At 32.9% G+C, this 19,811-nt stretch overlaps 1 protein-coding gene across 1 annotated transcript in view; it reads right to left on the bottom strand.

Annotated features, from left to right (window-relative positions):
- LOC122042506 (probable DNA gyrase subunit A, chloroplastic/mitochondrial) overlaps positions 1-14,747 on the bottom strand; it is a 53,206-nt gene extending 38,459 nt beyond the window's left edge. Inside the window, exons 1-10 of the mRNA XM_042602655.1 lie at positions 14,181-14,747; positions 13,585-13,654; positions 13,349-13,414; positions 12,700-12,801; positions 3,610-3,654; positions 3,425-3,523; positions 3,226-3,312; positions 1,114-1,184; positions 919-1,027; positions 775-837 (exon numbers count right to left, since the gene is read on the bottom strand). Of these exons, the coding sequence (XP_042458589.1) occupies positions 775-837; positions 919-1,027; positions 1,114-1,184; positions 3,226-3,312; positions 3,425-3,523; positions 3,610-3,654; positions 12,700-12,801; positions 13,349-13,414; positions 13,585-13,654; positions 14,181-14,599 (1,131 nt within the window). The 5' untranslated portion in view covers positions 14,600-14,747. The remainder of the gene's footprint in view (positions 1-774; positions 838-918; positions 1,028-1,113; positions 1,185-3,225; positions 3,313-3,424; positions 3,524-3,609; positions 3,655-12,699; positions 12,802-13,348; positions 13,415-13,584; positions 13,655-14,180) is intronic.
- Between the last annotated feature and the right edge of the window lie 5,064 nt (positions 14,748-19,811).

Here is a 19,811-nt window from a genome sequence, read left to right as displayed (position 1 = left end):
GGATATAATTGAAGATAGAACCCAATGGCATACGAGGATCTATATAATCGGATCCACTTAATAGGATAAAGGTTTGGTTGTTATCATTTTATACTCAAAATTAAAAATGCCTTGAACCAATTAAGTTTTAATTTTTATCTTTAATCATTTCTAAACTTTATACTTCTTACATTCCATGATGATTTATAATTATAATATATTCAATTGTTATAGTACAATGCAAGATTGAGCGATGAAAGACTAGAACCTTCTTTGGTTCTCTATAAACTGGACATTTTTTCACTTTAGATTCTATAGCATTGGAATAATTTTAGGTTTAAAGGCCTAAGAAACCTTCGTCATTAAGGTATTAATTAATAATGCTTTTAATTAATTCAAAGTGCTCTTTAATATTTCAGCAAAAATTTGTTTTCATTGTAATTTTTTAAATTTTGAGTTGCATAAGTTACTACAAATTTGTAAGCATTAACGTATAATTTTAAGCATTTGTGTAATTATGTCTACAATGAAATTTGTTTATGAGTATCTGATAAAAAGTTTAAGTGTTAAATATCACTATAATGTTTATATTTTGTTTGATAAATCAGAAATAAGACTCCTAAATGCAACAAAACAATTCAAAATTCCATCATTTAAATTAGAGATGCGGATTTTAGAGACATGAAGCAACTCCATAAAAATAATATAAAGGTATATCAAACAACCGTACAGAGTTTTACTTGACCTCACTATTAGGGAAATAGCACAAATAAACAGACACAAACATAGAGTTACCTTCTGTTCCACAAGTTCAGCAATTTTCTCAACTAGGGCAGATTTATTTGTCTGATAAGGGATCTAGAAGAAAGAAAAGGACAAATATAAGCTAAAATACCCAGTATGTCAAGTACAGAGATTAATAAATAAATATATCATCACCTCCTTAATTATTATGGCACTGCGTTTGGATTTCTCATCAAGCATTTCCACATCTGTCTTCCCTCTTACTATTATGCGGCCTCGTCCAGACTTATATGTTTCCAATATCCTTTAGAGGAAGAAACAGAATCATATAGTATAAATGAATCTTGTGTCAAAAGGTAAAATAGGATGAAACACTCAACACAACTTTACCCAGAATTCCCTAAAATCAGCCCTCCAGTAGGAAAGTCAGGTCCAGGCATGTATTCCAGTAATTCTTGGAGCTATTGCACAAAACAAAGAAGTTAGTTCCTTCAGAGAACACAAGAAATTGAATGGCAAAGTAAAACATCTATGCATGCACAACAAAAGCAACGTGGGTTGACCAAACATACTGTTTGAATAGAAATTTATAAATTAAACACAATTATGCCATCTTCAAAGAGCATTACTCCAACAAGGACAAATTTGTATAATTCCAAAAAAAGGTATTAACTACTTAAAAGGGAACAAGTTATTCATTCGTTCAAGACAATATCTTCCAAAACTTTGGATATGTTAATGCTGAAGCAAGAAATTCTTCAGCATAATTATGTCCCATAATATTTGTTTATACAACAAAATAAAGGCTGACAGGAGGATTAATTGTATGTAACATATTATTGTACATTTCTGAATAATGGCAAAGCAAAATCTTAGAATGCCATTCCCATTTTAATTCATCCTTTCTCTCTTTATATTCTCTTTGTCTAAGGGTTAATTTGAGGTTGAAAATATAGCCAGTTGTGTGCTAATTGGTGTTCATAAGTGCTCACTGGAAGCATATAATATGTTATCATTTCATTATGTTATGTCTTATTCTACAATAGCAGATAACATAACAAGCTAAACATAGATAATACATATATTCCAACTAAAGGGGTGAGTGTTAGAGCCATTATATTAAGTGTTATTGGTCTAGTAGGTTTAGTCCCACATTAGTTTAGCATTGATCATGAGTTTATATATCTATGTAATGGTTCTCATTTTAATACCATACAATGTTTTCTACACAAGCTTTGACATCTCGTTCCATGCTGAGATCAATCTTTGGCCAAAACTAGATGCATTGGTGTCGCGTCAGGCGTGCCAACACACGGTGCTAGAGGCACTTACCAGGAGGAAGGAATTGGGAATGAGAAGAGAATTGCCAATATTAATCTCTAGCCATTGTCTAATCGCCTCATGCTGCTTGCAAAAGCCTCATGCTAAAGCTCTAACATAGTCATCACAATCATCATTGCCAAGGCTTGGCATAAAAACTCTAATGCCATTATCACCAATGTAGACTTTCCAAAAGCCTCACCCAAAGGCTTTGACATCGTGCAATGTTCATCATAGTCATTACATAGAGAAAAAAAAACCTTGCACAAAGGCCTTGACATTGTTGCAATTGGCGTTGTCATTGTCCACATGGAGGTTCCATTATCTTGGCCAGTTTAGCATGACTAACAACCAGTAGAACGACAAGATATCTCACCTCTCCCGAATGACACACAATAAATTTTTAAATCATGTTACTAATTTCTAAAATTATATCAAAGCTAGCTAAATAGTATGATATTATCTAGTATGTAAAAAATAGAAAATTTATTTATATATATTCTTTTTCTTACAAGTTTTATAAACAATTTCATTTAGATAGTTTCTTTAACTTTTTAAATTATAATTTTTAATAATATAATTTTTTGTAATCTATGTTTGTTGATTCTAACAATCAAATAAGGCTAATATTAAGATTTTTAGCTCAAGTAATCTCCTTAATAATACATATTGACTCTATGAACTAAAGAACCAATCAAAATGGTTCAATAAAAACAAAAAGGTGGATTTAAATTAAGTGCAATTTGACAAGATAACCATGTTTAGACATGGATGACCTATCAAAAAATAAATTATTTAGTTTCCGACCAAATACTTCAAGGCTGCAAAAAAAATTGGAAGTATCTCCCATGTCAAACATATAAGAAACCACACTTCACAGAAATGCCTGCCTATCAACAAAACAAGAAAATGAGCGTTACTGCATCCAATAGGAACTTTAACCTTACAAAAATCTGCATAATTTAACAGGTTTACAGCTAAGCATATTCGACAACCAACACATCATTAGGAGAGAGAATATAGATGGATCTCTGTAGTACCTACGTGGGCAATTGTCCTGATTGTCGCACTATTAGGCAGACCCATTAGAACAGAACAAAGAAAAAGGCATGCAGAATTAAATGGTTTAGATACCAACTCCCACAATAATGCACAAAAGTCGAGGAAATAAATCATGCTTACGGTAGCTTCAGGATTATGGATCAGAACAGAAAGTGCATCTACAAGTTCCCCAAGGTTGTGTGGTGGTATATTTGTAGCCATTCCAACCTGGTTATTCCAAAATGCAAATTAATGGGTCACATTGTGCGACTATCATGCAGTAAGAGAATGTTTTAACAATAAATTAGTATAATCATAACATGAGAAAGACAGTTTGTACCGCAATTCCAGAAGATCCATTTAACAGCAGATTTGGCAGACGAGCAGGCAAAAGAGAAGGTTCTTTTTGTGAGTTGTCAAAATTGGGAACAAAATCAACCTGTGAAACAAACAGGGAACAAATAAAAGCACAGAACAGAAGAAATCAAATGTTCTCAAAATATAAAGAGCACTATTAAAACATACAGTATTAAAGTCCAAATCTGTTAAGAGCATAGCCTCAGTAAGAGCCTGTAAAATGGGTAGAAATTAGACAGAAACATCATAATCATATATGGACATAATCTGGTGAGGATAGATTAGTCACTGGCAGATACCAATATTACTTAGCAAACCTCGAAGAAATATAGAAAATAATATTAAAAGCAAAACTGAAAAAGGATACTTGTTAAAAGCAATACTAGAGAAATCAACTGGGCAGTAGATCTAATCAGCCAATCCTGCTTATCTTCCAATAGCATTGGTACATCCTCCATCGAGGATGAATTCTTTCATTGGTACAGGACTAACGTCTCAGAAGATTCCAAATTGACAATGTGTTACACAATTAAATTCAATTTTTCTTCAAGTATCACTTAAATTGATGAGTTCTCCATTCGAAGATATGGTTACCAACAATAATGTGGGATCTTGAATTTTGTGATTATATAAACTGGTGGTTGTGCTAGTACTAGAATTGATCCCCAAATGCATGTAAGGCCCAACTTGTTGTTGACTTGATGTTGTTGCATTTACTACAATTAATACTTTGGAAAACTAAACAAAGTGATAGTGCATGAATGCAATAGCCCAATGATATCATTCATCATTTGTATATTCCACCTTACCTAGCATTCATGGAAATGGATAGCATGCAAAGGTTTTGCACCTAAAACTAGGTATTCTAGCTATGTCCCTTGTCACAGTCATGATATCACAGACATAATGAATCTGCATCTCCACCTTTATCAACAACAATATATTCCTTTATCAAACTCAAAAAGCATTAGACGTTACATAAAGATATTTTTTGGCATATTGTGTGCAGCAAAATCAGTCTCTTCTTTTCACATAGGCAACCTTTCACCTCCAACCTAGTCTATGTGGGCATCTCCAACATGTATGTAACTCATTACCATGGAACACATAGGGAATAACTGATATGACCGAACTTGCATAAGGGGCCAAGTCATGTGTTGACACATCTAGTGATATATCTATTTGTTGCATAAGATCATCATGATAACCATATGAACATACTGTAGTAACCAAACAATTGGAACTCATAAACATGCTTCTAGGGGGAAAAAAACTAAATGAAATGATTAATTGCTTAATCTGGTCTAGCACAAGCTTCAATCTTTTGAAAATCTTTTTCCAATTTCTTATAAAAAAAAGTCTAGCATATTTTTAATTTAACACGTTGCATTGGCATTTTAAGTCATTTTAATTTTTTAATTTTAAGTCTTATATATATAAGGTTAGATTTTTTTTTTCTCCCAAATACCGAGTCCTCACCTTTGCCTAGGTAGAATATAGTCATATTTTTTAAAAAATTCATAACAAATTAGTTTTAAAATTATTGGCTATATATATATATATATAAAGCAATTTCTAAAATTTGCATAAGTTTAAAAAATTAGATTTAAAATATTAAAAATTTTAATTTGAATTTTCTAATCCATGTTAAAAATTGATTGTAAATTTAAGATAATCTAACAATTTTCAAAGATACAATTTTAAAATTTTCAATCAACTTTTAAAAGATTTTAAAAAAATTAAACATATTCAAAAATAATATGAAAATAATTTTATAGTTTTAGCTTTAGCTTTAGCTTTAGCTTTAGTTATGAAAAAAAATTAGAATTATTTAGTTTTTATAATCAATTATTTTAAGAATTACTTTCGTAAATTTCAATAAATTAAAAAATTAAATATTCAAACATGACCATCTATAACTATAAAAAAATATTAATAAAATAAGTTCTTAATTAATATATCAGATACAAAAATCTTGCCGACACAACACAATGCGGTCCAGAAACCATCTTGTTCCTGTCCGAGATTAAAACTCGGACAGGGCTCAAAATTATAAATTTTGGTATGTGTGTAGATTTATTAGAAATGAAATTTTAAAAAGTGGAAAAAAAGGTTATATTTAGCAATTATCCCAAAATAAAATCAGACTGTGATTTATTCACTCAAAAGAAATTCATATCTGAGTAGATAAGTTCTGGGTCAAATTATTCATTTAGCAAAGAATATTATTTTGTCAAGTAAGAAAGAAGTCAAAAGCACCATATTACAATGTATTATATATATTTGTAAAAATAAGGAAAACTTAAAAAAAATATACAATAGCAAAAAAGAAAAAGAAAATAGTGAATACAAGAAGGCGAAAGAAGGGGATATATCAAAGAATGAAAGAAAGATAAGAAATTGGATATATCAAAAATTGGATATAAAAGAAGGGGAAAAAGGCATTTATGGAATAGCTAAAGGGAAAGAAAGAAAGATAAGAAATCTTTATAAGTATCCCAGATTAGTTTGGATATGATCAACCAGTTAAGTTAGGTCCTATTATATTTGATCATTTTGTCTAAGTGTGAATACAAGAAGGCGAGCGGAAGACACAGCTAGTGAGAAAGATAATATGGGACGGGAGTCGACGAGTTCGGTGCATCCGAAGGATGAGATATTGCGAAAGAGTACACCGGTGGATGAAAAGGACGTGCGTGACAGCTCGAGGGACGAGAAACCAAGGAGGAAGTCTGCTCAAGAAGAAGGTTGGAGTTGGATTCGAGTGAGCTCAACTTCCGTTAACTGGAGCATCACCCACACAGAGAGAATCAGCTTGGAGGTTGATCTGCTTCACGGAAGACACCTCCAAGCCTCTTGGAGGCACCCTCGTGCTTCAAAGAGAAGGCGCCTCTAAGAGGCTTGGAGGCGCCCTCGCGCCTTCTTGTGGAAGGCGCCTCCAACATTAGAGGCGCCCTAGATCGAGCAAACAGTAGTCGTTAGGCTACTGTTGTGAAGAGGATAAAACTTTATCCTCTTGTAGGCGCCCTGGACATCTTTGGAGGAGCCTCCGAGCAACGGCTACATTTTTCTAGGAGCTATAAAACGACCCCTGAAGATAGGAATTCAATAGCACTTGAACAACAACTCTTATATTCATCTTCCTAGTCTTTTCTGAGCTTCCAAGTGTGTAAGAGGCTTCTCCGCCTTCAACGAAAGAGAATTTTAGTATTCTTTCACCTGCCTTGAAATTAACAATCATCTACGTTATAACCAAGTAATTCCTGTGCCTCTTTTTATTTTATGTGTTGATTATTTTATTTTATGCAATTTATTTAGATTAATTAAATTGTGCATCCTTGCTAAGCAAAAGCAAGAGATATCTTTTTTAACTCTGATTTCAGGCAATTCACCCCCTTCTTACTGGCCAACCACGATCCATTAATTGATATCAGAGTTCAACCGCCTCAGAAGGACTAACCGCCGACTGAAGCAACAAAACGATAGTCGAACCAAGCATCTACCCTGCCTAAGTTCGAGAGGGAGTTCGCACTCTAGAAACGCCGAGTGGAGGTATTTTTCAAAACTGATTTCAAAATTCTTTTAATAATGAAGTATGGTTTTGTAGCACTTAAAGACAAGCAAGGAGCTAAAAAATAAGAATACATGTGGACCAAACAGAAACAAGCTGATTTCGTAGTGAACGAATGAGCATAATTCCACCTCCTAAGCGTGCTACCGCCGCAAGAAGTCAACAAGGCCGACGCTTACGACTCGACAAAATAACTCTGGAAGAAGTTCCTAGAGTTGTATGAAGGAACCTCGGAAACAAAACTCACAAGACGGGATCTGCTCAGGAACTAATTCATCAACCTTCGATTAAAAAAAGGAGAGTCTGTTGCTCAATTGCACGCCAAACTGAAGGAGCTCATCACGGGACTCACAAATCTCAAAGAAATGGTAACAAACTGAGATTCAAAAAGATATGCATTAAATGCTTGTCCAAGAACACTGGAATGGTCCTCAATAATTGGCCCCTATTATATTTCTAAGGATCTAGAAGTAAGGTCATTAGAAAGTTTATTTCTACTTTAGAACTTCACGAATCTCGATGTGCAGAACAAATGAAGGAGCAAAATCAGAACATTGCCCTAAGGGCAAAAATGGGTGAACCAGATTTCTAGGAATGTAAATGAACCAAGTCGTTCATAAGCTACTCGAAGCTCGATTCGATAAAACCTTGTTTGAGCTCGTTTAATAAAGCTCATTAAGATAAACAAACCAAGCTCAAATTTAACAATACTCGGCTCGTTAACTCATGAACTTGTTCGTTAGTAAGCTTATGAATCAACTTTTAAATGAAAAATAATAGTTTTGATATTGAATTTATAGATTTTATACTCTACTTATGAAAAATATAGATAGATATATTAAATTTATTTATTAGAATAAAATTATAAATTTTAGTAAGAATATTATAATTTTTTCTAAATATATAATTTAGTTTTTAATGAATATTTAAATTTATAATTTATATTTATTAAGCTCGTTTAGGCTCGATAAAAGCTCGAATAAGCTCGTGAACCATGAATATATTCGTTAAATAAAGTTCGAGCTCAGCTTGATTATAAACAAGTCAAACTCAAACATTCAAGAGTTCGACTCGGCTCGATTACACCCCTACGGATTTTGAAGCCTCTATCGACGAAGATGAGGTAAGAAACTTTAGTAGATATCTCAAATCTAACAAATTCAACAAGTTGCATGCTATGAAACACGTGCGGAGCAAAAAGAAGGTATGATGCTACAATTGCCAAGAAGAATGGCACATCAAGGGCGACTGCCTTAAAGTAAAGGAGAAAAAAAAACAAAGAGTCAAGACGAACAACGCACAAGGACTTAAAAGCTACGTGGAATGAATCGTCGACCTCCGAGTCTGAGATCGAGGCCTATGTCGGACCGGCACTAATGGCGAACCATCAGAAGGACGAAAAAAGTACCTCAAAAATGAGAATTGATGATGGTGAAGTCTTCGGAAGAAAGTAACGACAAAGGGGAGCATCGGATAACAAAGTCAACACGGTAAGTAAGATACGTTTCCGATCTCCTGAAGAGTGATTTGAGTTTATTAAAATGTTTGCTAGAAATATGGTTAAATTAGAAAAAGAAAATTCAAAGTTAAAATTAACCTTAGCAAATGCAAGTAGACTAAGAGATTTTAATAATTTGAAAATTAAAAATGAAAAATTGAAAGCACAAATAGAAAAATTAAAAAATAATTATGCATGTGCAAATTCGAATATTCTTCGAAATTCAAAATTTAAGAATTATGAATGACCGAATTGGTATATTAAGAACCATAGGAGTCAAATTAGAAAAATCTCTAAAAATTATATTCCACCAAAATTCGTGATAGATCTAGTAGGAAGGAACATGTTTAAACTAAATCTTCATTTTTTTTTAATGATAAAATCTCTTAACTTAGCAAAACATTTGTATCTAATTCTTCTATTAGAGTTTTCTATTCAAAACTTGAATAATGATATAACAGCAGACTATCTGTTAGATTAATTTTTTTTTGGAATTTTCATATTAATAATTAATTTTCTATGAATTAGTTAACAAAAAATTAATTTTTGATATTGAAAATTTTCAAAAATCGAATTTCAAAAAAAAATAAGTTTTGGTTTTACATACTTATAAAAATTATCAAAATTTTTCTAGATCAAAATCAAATTTTAATATTTATTGTTCTAAAAATAAGGTTATGTAGTAAAATGATTTATTTCTATTAAAATAAAAAATATTTTTTCATGAAAATTTTTTTATTGATCTACTGCTTCTGTTTGACTTTGACAAAAAAAATTAGGATTTTTCTAAATATAAAAATAATTTTTAAATTATTTTTGTCAAAACAGATAATTAATTAGTAAAATCAGAATATTTGTGAAAATTATGTTTGAAAATTCTATTAATTCTGTTAATTGCAAAACAGAGAATTTTTTACTATTAATTCTGTCAACCCCTAGAAATTTTTCAAAATTTTTATAACTTTTTTTTCCTATTTTTTTTTTATATGATCAAAGGGAGAGATATGGAGGTTAAGAAAGGAGGAGATTTTTTGTTTTGTGCTTTATTGTAAAATTCTTGTTATAATTGCAATTTCATTTACTTAGTACCAATTATTTCATTTTTGTTTAACCTTAACTTAGATTGATGCACATTAAAAAGGAGAGATTGTACGTACCCGATTTAATTTTGATGTGGTCAACTAGGTTAAGTTAGATCATGTTGTTGTTAATCATTATGTCTAAGTGTGTAGGAGCTAGGAACACAAGAAGTCGAGCAGAAAATGCAGCTAGCGATAAGGATAGCACGAGAAAGGAATCGGCAGGCTCGATGCATCCAAGGGACGAAATATTGCGGAAGAGTACACCGATTGACGAGAAGACACGCATGGCAGTTCGAGGGACGAGCAGCCAAGGAGGAAGCTTGCTCGAGGAGAAGGTCGGAGTTGGGTTCGAGTGAGCTCAATTCCGGTTAACCGAAGCATCACCCACGCGAAGAGAATCAGCTTGGAGACTGATCTACTTCACAGAAGGCGCCTCCAAGAGGCTTGGAGGCACCCTCGCGCCTTCTTGTGGAAGGCAAGGCGCCTCCAACAATGTTGGAGGCACCCTAGACCGAGCAAAATAGTAGTCGGCGAAGAGGATAAAACTCTATCCTCTTGGAGGAGCCCTGGACCTCTTTGGAGGCGCCTCCGAGCAACGGCAACATTTTTCGAAGGACTATAAAAAGACCCCTGAAACTAGGAATTCAATAGAACTTAAACAACAACTCTTGTAATCATTTTCCTAGTCTTTTCTGAGTTTTCAAAATGTGTAAGAGGCTTTTCCACCTTCAACAAAGAAGAATTTTAGTATACTTTCATCTACTTTGAATTAACAACCACCTAGGTGGAACCAAGTAATTCCTGTACCTCTTTTTATTTTATGAGTTGATTATTTTATTTTATACAATTTATTTTGATTAATTAAATTGTGCATCCTTTCTAAGCAAAAGAAAAAAATATCTTTTTTAACTCTGATTTCAGGCTTTCATCCCCCCCTCTTGTCGGCCGACCACGATCCATCAATCTTATCCAAATAAAATGTATTAAAGAATGTAATAGGATAGTAATAAACGATGGTGAAGGTTTAAGTGACCAACTTAACTTAGATAATTTAAATAGATCAAATGAATATAGAAATTTAAATTTTTATCATAGAATTCAAATTTCAGAAGTAAAACAAGCTTTAAATGGGATGCACAATGAAAAAGTCGTTTGACTAGATAATATTTTGATAAAGGTATAGAAGTGCATAGGGAAACAAAGTATTGAATAACTTATAAAATTATTTAACATAATATTGAAAATGAAAAAAAAATACCTGATCATGGGGGTTAAGTACTCTAGTTCTCTTATATAAGAACAATGGAGACGTACAAAATTATGCAAATTATAAATATATTAAATTAATGAGTTATACCAGGAAACTTTGGGAAAGAGTAATAGAAAGAAGATTAAGGAAGGAGATTATCAAAAATCAATTTGGATTCATAGCTAGAAGGTTGACAATAGAAGTTATCCATCTTCTCAAACAACTTATTGAAAAGTATTGAGAGCAAAAACAAGATCTTCACGTGTATTCATTGACTTAGAAAAAACTTATAATAGAGTCTAAAGAAAAATTATATGAAGAATTCTAGAAAAGAGGTGTTAGCATAACATATATTAAACTAATTAAGAATATGTATGAGGAAGTACCGACCGGTGTGATGACTGAGGAGTAACTAAAGTATTTCTAATAAAAATAGGGTTACATTAAAGATCAACTTTAAGTCCTTATCTTTTTACACTAATTATGGACTAACTCACTAGGCACATTCACGATACAGTATTATAGTGCATGTTATTTGCGGATGATATTATTTTGGTAAATGAGACATGTGAGGAAATAAATGCTAAACTAAAATATTGACGAGAAACGCTAGAAGTGAAAGATTTTAGGCTTAGTAGAATAAAAAAAAATTAAGTTTAACAATATTAGATGTAATGGAACAATTGTTAAGATAGGAGATGACGAGCTGCTTGGACTGAGAGCTTTAAATATTTAGGATCATTTTTGCAAAACAATAGAAGGATTAAAAGAGATGTCTTACATAAAATACAAATAGGATGGTTGAAATATAGAAAAGTGTCGGGTGTTTTATATAATCATAAAGTACCTCTAAAACTTAAATGAAAGTTTTACAAAACAATAGTTAAACTTACTATGTTATATGGAGCTGAATGTTGGGTTATGAAGTTGCAGAGATTAGGATGTTGCGGTGGATGTGTAAACATACGAGGATGGACATAATAAGAAATAAGAAATGAGAGGAATAAAGAGAAAGTCATAGTTACATCTATTGAAGAAAAACTCCGAAAAATACATTTAAGATAGTACAGGCATATACTTAGACGATTAATAAATGTTCTAGTTAGGTGACGTAAAACTATAACAAATACGCACATCAAACGAGGAAGACCAAAAAAGACTTGGTTGGCAACAATAAAATAAGATAAAATTTATTTAAGTATTGATAATGATATAGTTGGGGATAGAGCCCAATGGCATAAAAAAATCTATATAGTCAGCCCCACCTAGTGGGATAAGGTTTGGTTGTTGTTGTAGTATTGCAGCAAATTGTTTCTGCTTTGGAGATTAATCAAGATAATTAGAATTGGAACTAATAGCAACTTTGAGAAACAAGCATATAAATAAATAAGTAAATAAAATAATGATGTCCAAAATAAACATCAATATATATAGAGGCAAATTGTTTCTGCTATTGGTGAATGGTCAGGATAAGTAGATCTGCAACTAATAGCATCTCTTACAAATAAATATGTTTGAAGTTTGACAGCTAATCCTCAGTCAGTTTTTCCTAGTGATGAAGAAAAAAGATATCTACCAGCATGCACATTTTTCTGAGAAAATGATGTACTTCAGCATGAGAACTAACCCTGCGAGCTACAAGCAAGTTATCCATTAACTAAAGTGTGCAGACGGATGTCAAAAGTATATGTTCTACTTCTGCACAAGTTTGCACCACGGAATACAGCCAGAATATAGATTAGATAGCCAATTAAAATATTAAATATTGTGCGCCAAAAGTTTTATGCATGTCAAAGTGGACAAAATTGTTAGCAGTTTCATTTGATGTGAATGATAACAAAATAAACTCCAAACCTACTTGCAATCTGCACTCTGTGTATCTCATTGCAGCAGCAGGATCAGCATCTATTGATCCAAAGTTACCATGTCCATTAATGAGAGGGCATCGTAGAGAGAAATCCTAGAAAGATGTAAAAGCATAGTAGGTAGCGATTAAGTATAAGAGAAAACAATGTAGATAAGCTTTCAAATTGTAGCAACAACAAAATGACATGTTATATACTAACATAAGGTTAAAGACAAGATAATGAATATATAAATTATAAATCAATATTTATCCGTGTGCATCTTGTAATGGCCATCAATAATTCATTGTGGAAAAACACAACAACAAAAATAATAATCCAAGCAATAAATGAAATTTTAGGAAAAACTAACAAATTTATGTTACTTGGTAGGTGAGAGTTTCTGAAAATGGAGAACAATAGGAAGTTTAGAAGTCTCTTGATGGTGGTGGTGGTCAATTCTTAGCACTAGTATTCTCATGTGGTAGCCAACATAGTCAATAGACTCCAGCACACACATTGCATCAGAATGGAAAACAGATAAATTGAGTGAAGGAAAAAAAAACCTGCAATTAATGTCCATAGACATGGAACTGCCCTTGATCATAGATTTTTCAACAGTAAAACACTGCAGGAAAGAAGTGAGAAGGATTGAGAGAATACCTGAGCCATTCGAACTAAAGAATCATAAACGGCTGTATCTCCATGGGGATGGAACTTACCTAAAACCTGTAAGAAATCATGTGAATGATTTGTTAAGCCCGCAAGGGTTACAGTAGCAAGGAGGCAAATACTACATATACTTGCAAAGTCAAAAATCACATGAGAAGTTAGGACCTAGCATTAATTGCAGAAGAACCTAAATAGAAAGATAAAAAAGAAAAACATGATGTTGTCACCTCTCCAACAACCCTAGCGCATTTCTTAAAAGGCTTACGAGAAGAAAGACCTAATTCATGCATTGCGTACCTGCAAACAAAATGAAAATTATAGCAGGATAACATTGCACCAGATATAATAGAGAAAACTAGAAAACAATCAACCAAAAAAAAGATGTTGTAAAATAATCAACCAAGAAACTTTAAACAGGCAAAATGCTACAAACAAAACTGGTAGCAATGCTTACTATCAGAAAATGGCAGTCAAACCAAATGATTTTGCAAAAGAGATAAATCAGTTACTATAGATGATAAGCCTGAATGCCTATGTGTATACATAATGCTCAAAGTTGGTGCAAGGACGGATTTGCAATACCAAAATGCAAGACATTTGCTTCGTTTTTTACTTGACTCGAGATAACCAAGCATCGCATAATAAAAGGGTTATTGGCAGAATAGCTCAAACAGATAGATTGGCAGACAATGTGTTCGATCGGTATTGAGACACGAGGGAGGATAGAAAACACCAACATAATTTGTAAAGAAGCCAAAAAAAAATCACGCAAGAATAAATCTGCGCCAGTAATCACAAGCACAAGTTCAGTATTTACACTCACAGTATCCTCCTGTGCACCGGCTTCAAACCGTCCCGTACATCAGGCAAAGCGCGACCGACCAGCACCGACATGGCATATGCCATATACGACTCCTTGGCCTCCGTGTGGAGCTCTGTGGGGACAATCCTTGCCTCCCTGGTGCCACTGCGCTCCTTCACCAACACCCCGCCATTGGGTCCGCTGCCGTCGTCCCCCCTCCCCTGCTTCGCCGCACTGGAGGGCTCCTCCTCTCGATCCCTCCGCTTCGCCCTCACCGGCCGAACGGCCCGGCGCGACGCAGTGGAGAGAGGGCGAAGTTCGACGAAGACGCGGCGGGAAGATGGGAGCAAGGCGGAGATGGCCGGGAGGAATAGGAACGGCCGGCCGCGAGCAAGAAGGACGGAGGAAGAGCCGAGGCGGAGCATGGTGGAGAATGCCATAGCAACAGACGGGAGAAGTGAAAGCCCTAGTTAGTCGAATCGGAGCAGCGCTTTCATTCGGATTAGAGCGGGAGGAGCCGAAAACGATGAAACGCAAGAGCTTTGCGTCGTTAGGGTTTTGGGGGTTTTCGGATCCCCAAACCTGGTGGAATAAACGGTGGGGATCAAATTGAATTTGACCGTTGGGAATCATGAAAGCATTATTTATTGGCAAAAAATCAAAATGCCCCTTTATCTTTATGTGCAAAAGTGTAAATACGTCCTTTTAAATTCGGTTTATTAAAATAATCCAGGGGTATTAAAACTAGACTTTTAATGATTCTTTTAAAATTTAAAAGTCTAAGGTATTGAAATTAAATTTTTATAATCTCTTTACAAATTTAATGGTATTCAAAATAAATTTTCAAAGAGTTATCAAAAATCATATGGTATTTAAACTTGACTTCTAAATATTCCATAAAAGTTTAGAGATATCCAAAATTGCAATAGATTTCCAAGAATTCTTAGAAAAATCTTTAATATAAATTTCAATATCTTAGGTACTACCATAAAAAGTAAAAAATTATCTTCCATTTATTCTAGAGATTTTGACAAATTTTAATCGCACTAAACTCTCTCAAGACGTCTCTAGGGTTGTCTCCTCTCACGACCACGAAATTCTCCTTCAAAGGTATAATTGTTACTGTTTTGATTGTTCACCTACAATTTTTCCCTTATTTCATAACGATTGGTACTATTTCAATTGTTCGCATATATATCTACAATTTTTCTTATCATGATTGGTACCGTAAACTTATATATCTGTCTACAGTCTCTAACACTATCTCCAACAATTGGTATAGACTTTTTTCAACTCTATGGGTCAACATAAGTAGATATTGAATTATTATATGAATAATGGAGCAAAATTTTTTGTTTGATTTCATTTTTTAGTGGGTGTTCGATTTCATTTTTTATTTTACGGAGCACAATTTGTATATGGAAAATTAATCGTATAAATTGTTATACCTCTAACGATTACTATTATATGAATAGTGGAGCAGAATTTTTTGTTTGATTTCATTTTTTAGTGGGTGTTTAATTTCATTTTTTTTTTTTATGGAACACCATTTGTGCATGGAAAATTAATCGTAGAAACTTCGTGTAAAATATTCTTCTTTTGTGGTTCATAGGTGGTTGTTTTGCATCATTCTAACTCAAAAACGACTTTGAAATGTTGCTGGTTTTGGATTTATGTAATTTGGGAAAAATTGAACAGCTACTCTATGTTCTACAATTTCTAATATTCATTTTAACAAAGAACAATGGATCAAAGAAGATATCAATTATCTGTCAATTTTTATTTATGCTACGAAGGTAGAAGTTAACACATGATCATGCATTTTTATACATGATGGCTTGTTTTCATAAATATGTGCAAATATGTAACCGAGAATGGTATGAACTTTGAGGTATTAGGGAGAGCATATAAATAACATAGTATTTTATTTTCATTGAAAGAGTCAATGAAAACCTCATACAATTTAATAGTGAAATTAATAAATTAAGAAACATTTGATTGTTGAAGTTTTCTTTTTCTGTTTAATTGGTGTCATAAGGCAAACTTTTATTATAAAACAACAAAGAATATTGTGTACTATCAATGGGAGATTTACAAGCAAAATATAATATATGGACTATTGAGGAGAGCAATGAATTATTAAAATTTATAGTTGATGTTGCAATGCGAGGATGGCGTGATAGGAATAACATCGAGTGAATGCTAACTCATGGAGAGAGAGTATAGTCAATCAAATGTGGAGTGATATTGATCATGTTGTCAATAATAATTAGGTTTTTTCCATACAAGACTAATGAAAAAATCTTAAATTTTCTCAATATTTTAGTAATTGTTTATCTAATTTTGGTATGTATTATTAAAAAATATTGATTAATTAATTATATACATTGAATTGACTTAAAGAATTGAAATTTGATTTTAATAAATTGAATAGTGATTCATTCATCATTTTTCTAATATTAAAGTTAAGTTAAGAAAATTTACTCATATAAATAAATAATAAAAAGTTGAAGATGTTATCGTTCAGTTATTAGTTCAAAGAAATCAATAAAAAAGTGACATAATTATACAAGTTACAAAATCCACTAAAATCCATGGAACTCTATGAAAATTATTACAAATGTCTATAAAAATCTTACAAAAAAAGTTAACAAGAGTCTATAAAATTTTATTTTTAAGTCTGTGAAATTCTATTAAAGTAATAGAAATCTATAAACTCTACAAAAATCTATTATTTTAAAAATCATTAAAAGTCATTAGAAATCTAGAATAAATACACACCCTAAATAAAGAACCTCTTTTTATTTATTATCAAAAGTTATCACATTCCATCTCCACATATTTTATTTTTTAAAATCATTTTTATTTTTATATTATTGTAGCAATTTAGGCTCATAACTGCTACGTTATTATAGTATGCTACTTACGTGGTTATGATTTTACACCTATTATAACTATATAGTTATAACAACTATAATTTTCTAATTATTAAATAATAGATCTTCGACCTATATTAATAGGAGTTTAGTGCCCCATCTACCTTTTAGTACTGATCCAAAATAAATTATTAATACTATAGCAGTTATGATTCATAATTATTATAACAAGTTAATTAGTGATAAAATATTTATATTAGAAGATCTATACATTGTAATTACTACCTATTAGATTGCGTTTGGTAGCATGTAATCTGCTTTGTAATATAATCCAGATTACATTATATGCGAACGAGATATCCAGCAACAAGAAGAAGGAAAAGGATTGAATAGAGGAACTCCCGAGCATTTGTTAATCTTAGATGTGTCCATATCAATGGAACGGGTGACTCATTATTTCGATGAATCGTTTCTTCGGACAGAAGGAGATTCTGGAAACACTTACTCGAAATATCACTTATCAGACTCGAAATCTTACTTTTCAGAGTCAGAGTCCATTGTGGAAGAATCTTCTGAGGAATTGGCCATGATATATCTGATACATGCATAATATCTCTCAAAACGGATACAAATTGCCGATTATTTTGTTTGGTATCACTCTAACTTTGTAATGTAAAGTAATATAGATTACAAAAGATAATAACCTTTTGTAATCCAGGATTACAAGCCAAATAGCATGTAATCCGATTACATTACAACCCTAAAAATTTTTTATACCAAATATAACCCTAATTCCTTGACATATTCGTGACACTCCTCTCCATCCCGTCGCACATCCCTCCTCGCAACTCATCCCAGTGATTTCACTAGCAACGGCGTCGACACCACCTCTCCCTCGCCTCACCCACTCATCCCGATGCCTCCATCAACATCGGTGTCGACACCACCTCCATCCAGCGACGACACCAGCATTGGTGCCGACACCACCTCCATCCAGCGACGACACCAGCATTGGCACTGACACCACCTCCATCCAGCCCCTCCATCAGCATCAGCATCGACAACAACATCGACGCCGACAATAGCATCAGCGTCGACACTAGCATCAGCGCTGGCACCACCCTCGTCTCTACTTCCCATTAAAGTCTTGCCAAGGCTTTGATCCACCATTTTCTCCATCAGCATCGACACTGACACCACCTCCCTCGCCTCCGTTCCCCATAAAGCCTAGCCAAGGCTTTGATCCACCGCCTCCATCAGCATCAGAATATCTACATCTGTAAGTTCATAGTCATCACTATTCTGCTTAAAGACTGTAAACCTCATTTATTTCATATACTATACTATGAAGAGAACATTTTCTAACATCTTCTTGACTATTGTTTGAACTCATATCATCCCACATCCTGCCATCTGTATATGATCTATACTTAACATTGTAAGGTATAAATAGAATGTCGTATATGATCTATAAACAATTCATGGTTTGAGGTCACCAATGTCAATCACAAAAAAGGAGCAACAAAAGTTGCAATGGTCATTCTGTGTATACCATCAATAATTTAAATGCATGTATTTTTTTTTAGTGTAGTTATAAGTAATGTTACTTTCAAACCTTGTTATATGTTTTCATCAAAATCAGCATCTTGTTTTCATCAAAATCAACACCTTTTCATTTATTGGTTTTATTTATTTTGCAGCCATGACTCGTCTTAGTTTAAAGACCAGGAACATAATGAGAAAAAGGAAATTAGTTATTGTGTTAATGCATTGGTTGGAGATCTTGAATATAGTGAATTGGTTTTTTCAAATGTGTTGTATTTTAGTGAAATGATGTAATAGATCGTATTGCTTGAAAAGGCAATATGTGAATGACATTTTTGCTAGGAGAGGGATGATATATAATTTAGCATATAAGAGTGGCACTACTTGCATATCATAGCTAAGATTGAATAGGAGTAGTTTTACAAAATTGTGTTGTATGCTTGAAAGTGAAGGGAGCCTGAAAAGAACAAGATATATGGAGGTAGATGAGCAAGTAGCAATGTCATTACATTTGCTAGCTCATCATGTCAAGAATAGAACTATACAATTTTGATTTAAAAGGTCTGGTGAAACAATAAGTAGGAATTTTTTTCGATTTTTTAATGCTGTTATTCGTCTACAAAATGTGTTTTTCAAAAATCCAGAACCAATTACAGCAGACTCAATAGATTGGAGATGGAAATGGTTTAAGGTAATTATTATATTTGTTTTTAAAGTTATGATTTATGATTTTTTTTTCTTCTTATTTTCTTTTTGTTGTTTCTTCTAGAATTGTTTGGGAGCTTTAGATGAGATACACATTAAAGTTAGAGTACTAGCAAAGGATAAACCTAGATATCAAACAGGAAAGGGTAAAATTGTTACTAATGTGCTTGCTGCTTGTTCCCAATATATGCAATTTACATATGTGTTGTCTGGATGGGAAGGTTCAACAGCAGATAGTAGAGTGTTACGAGATGCAATCACAAGGAAAAATGGATTAAAAGTCCCACATGGTTTGCTAATTAATTTTGCAAAATATCCTAAATACTTTACTGTGTTTTGAGTTTGTGATCTATTTTAATACATTTATTCAATTTATAGGATATTATTACCTTGTCGATGCCGGTTACACAAACTGTGAAGGCTTTTTAGCACCATATAGAGGCTAAAGATATCATTTAAATGAGTGAAAAGAAGGTCGAGTACCTAGAAGCCCTCAAGAGTTTTTCAATATGAAGCATTCGGCTGC

The sequence above is a fragment of the Zingiber officinale genome, chromosome 2A (genome assembly GCF_018446385.1).
Source record: "Zingiber officinale cultivar Zhangliang chromosome 2A, Zo_v1.1, whole genome shotgun sequence".
NCBI classification, from domain to species: Eukaryota; Viridiplantae; Streptophyta; class Magnoliopsida; order Zingiberales; family Zingiberaceae; genus Zingiber; species Zingiber officinale.
This window is presented reverse-complemented; position numbering and strand designations above follow the sequence as displayed.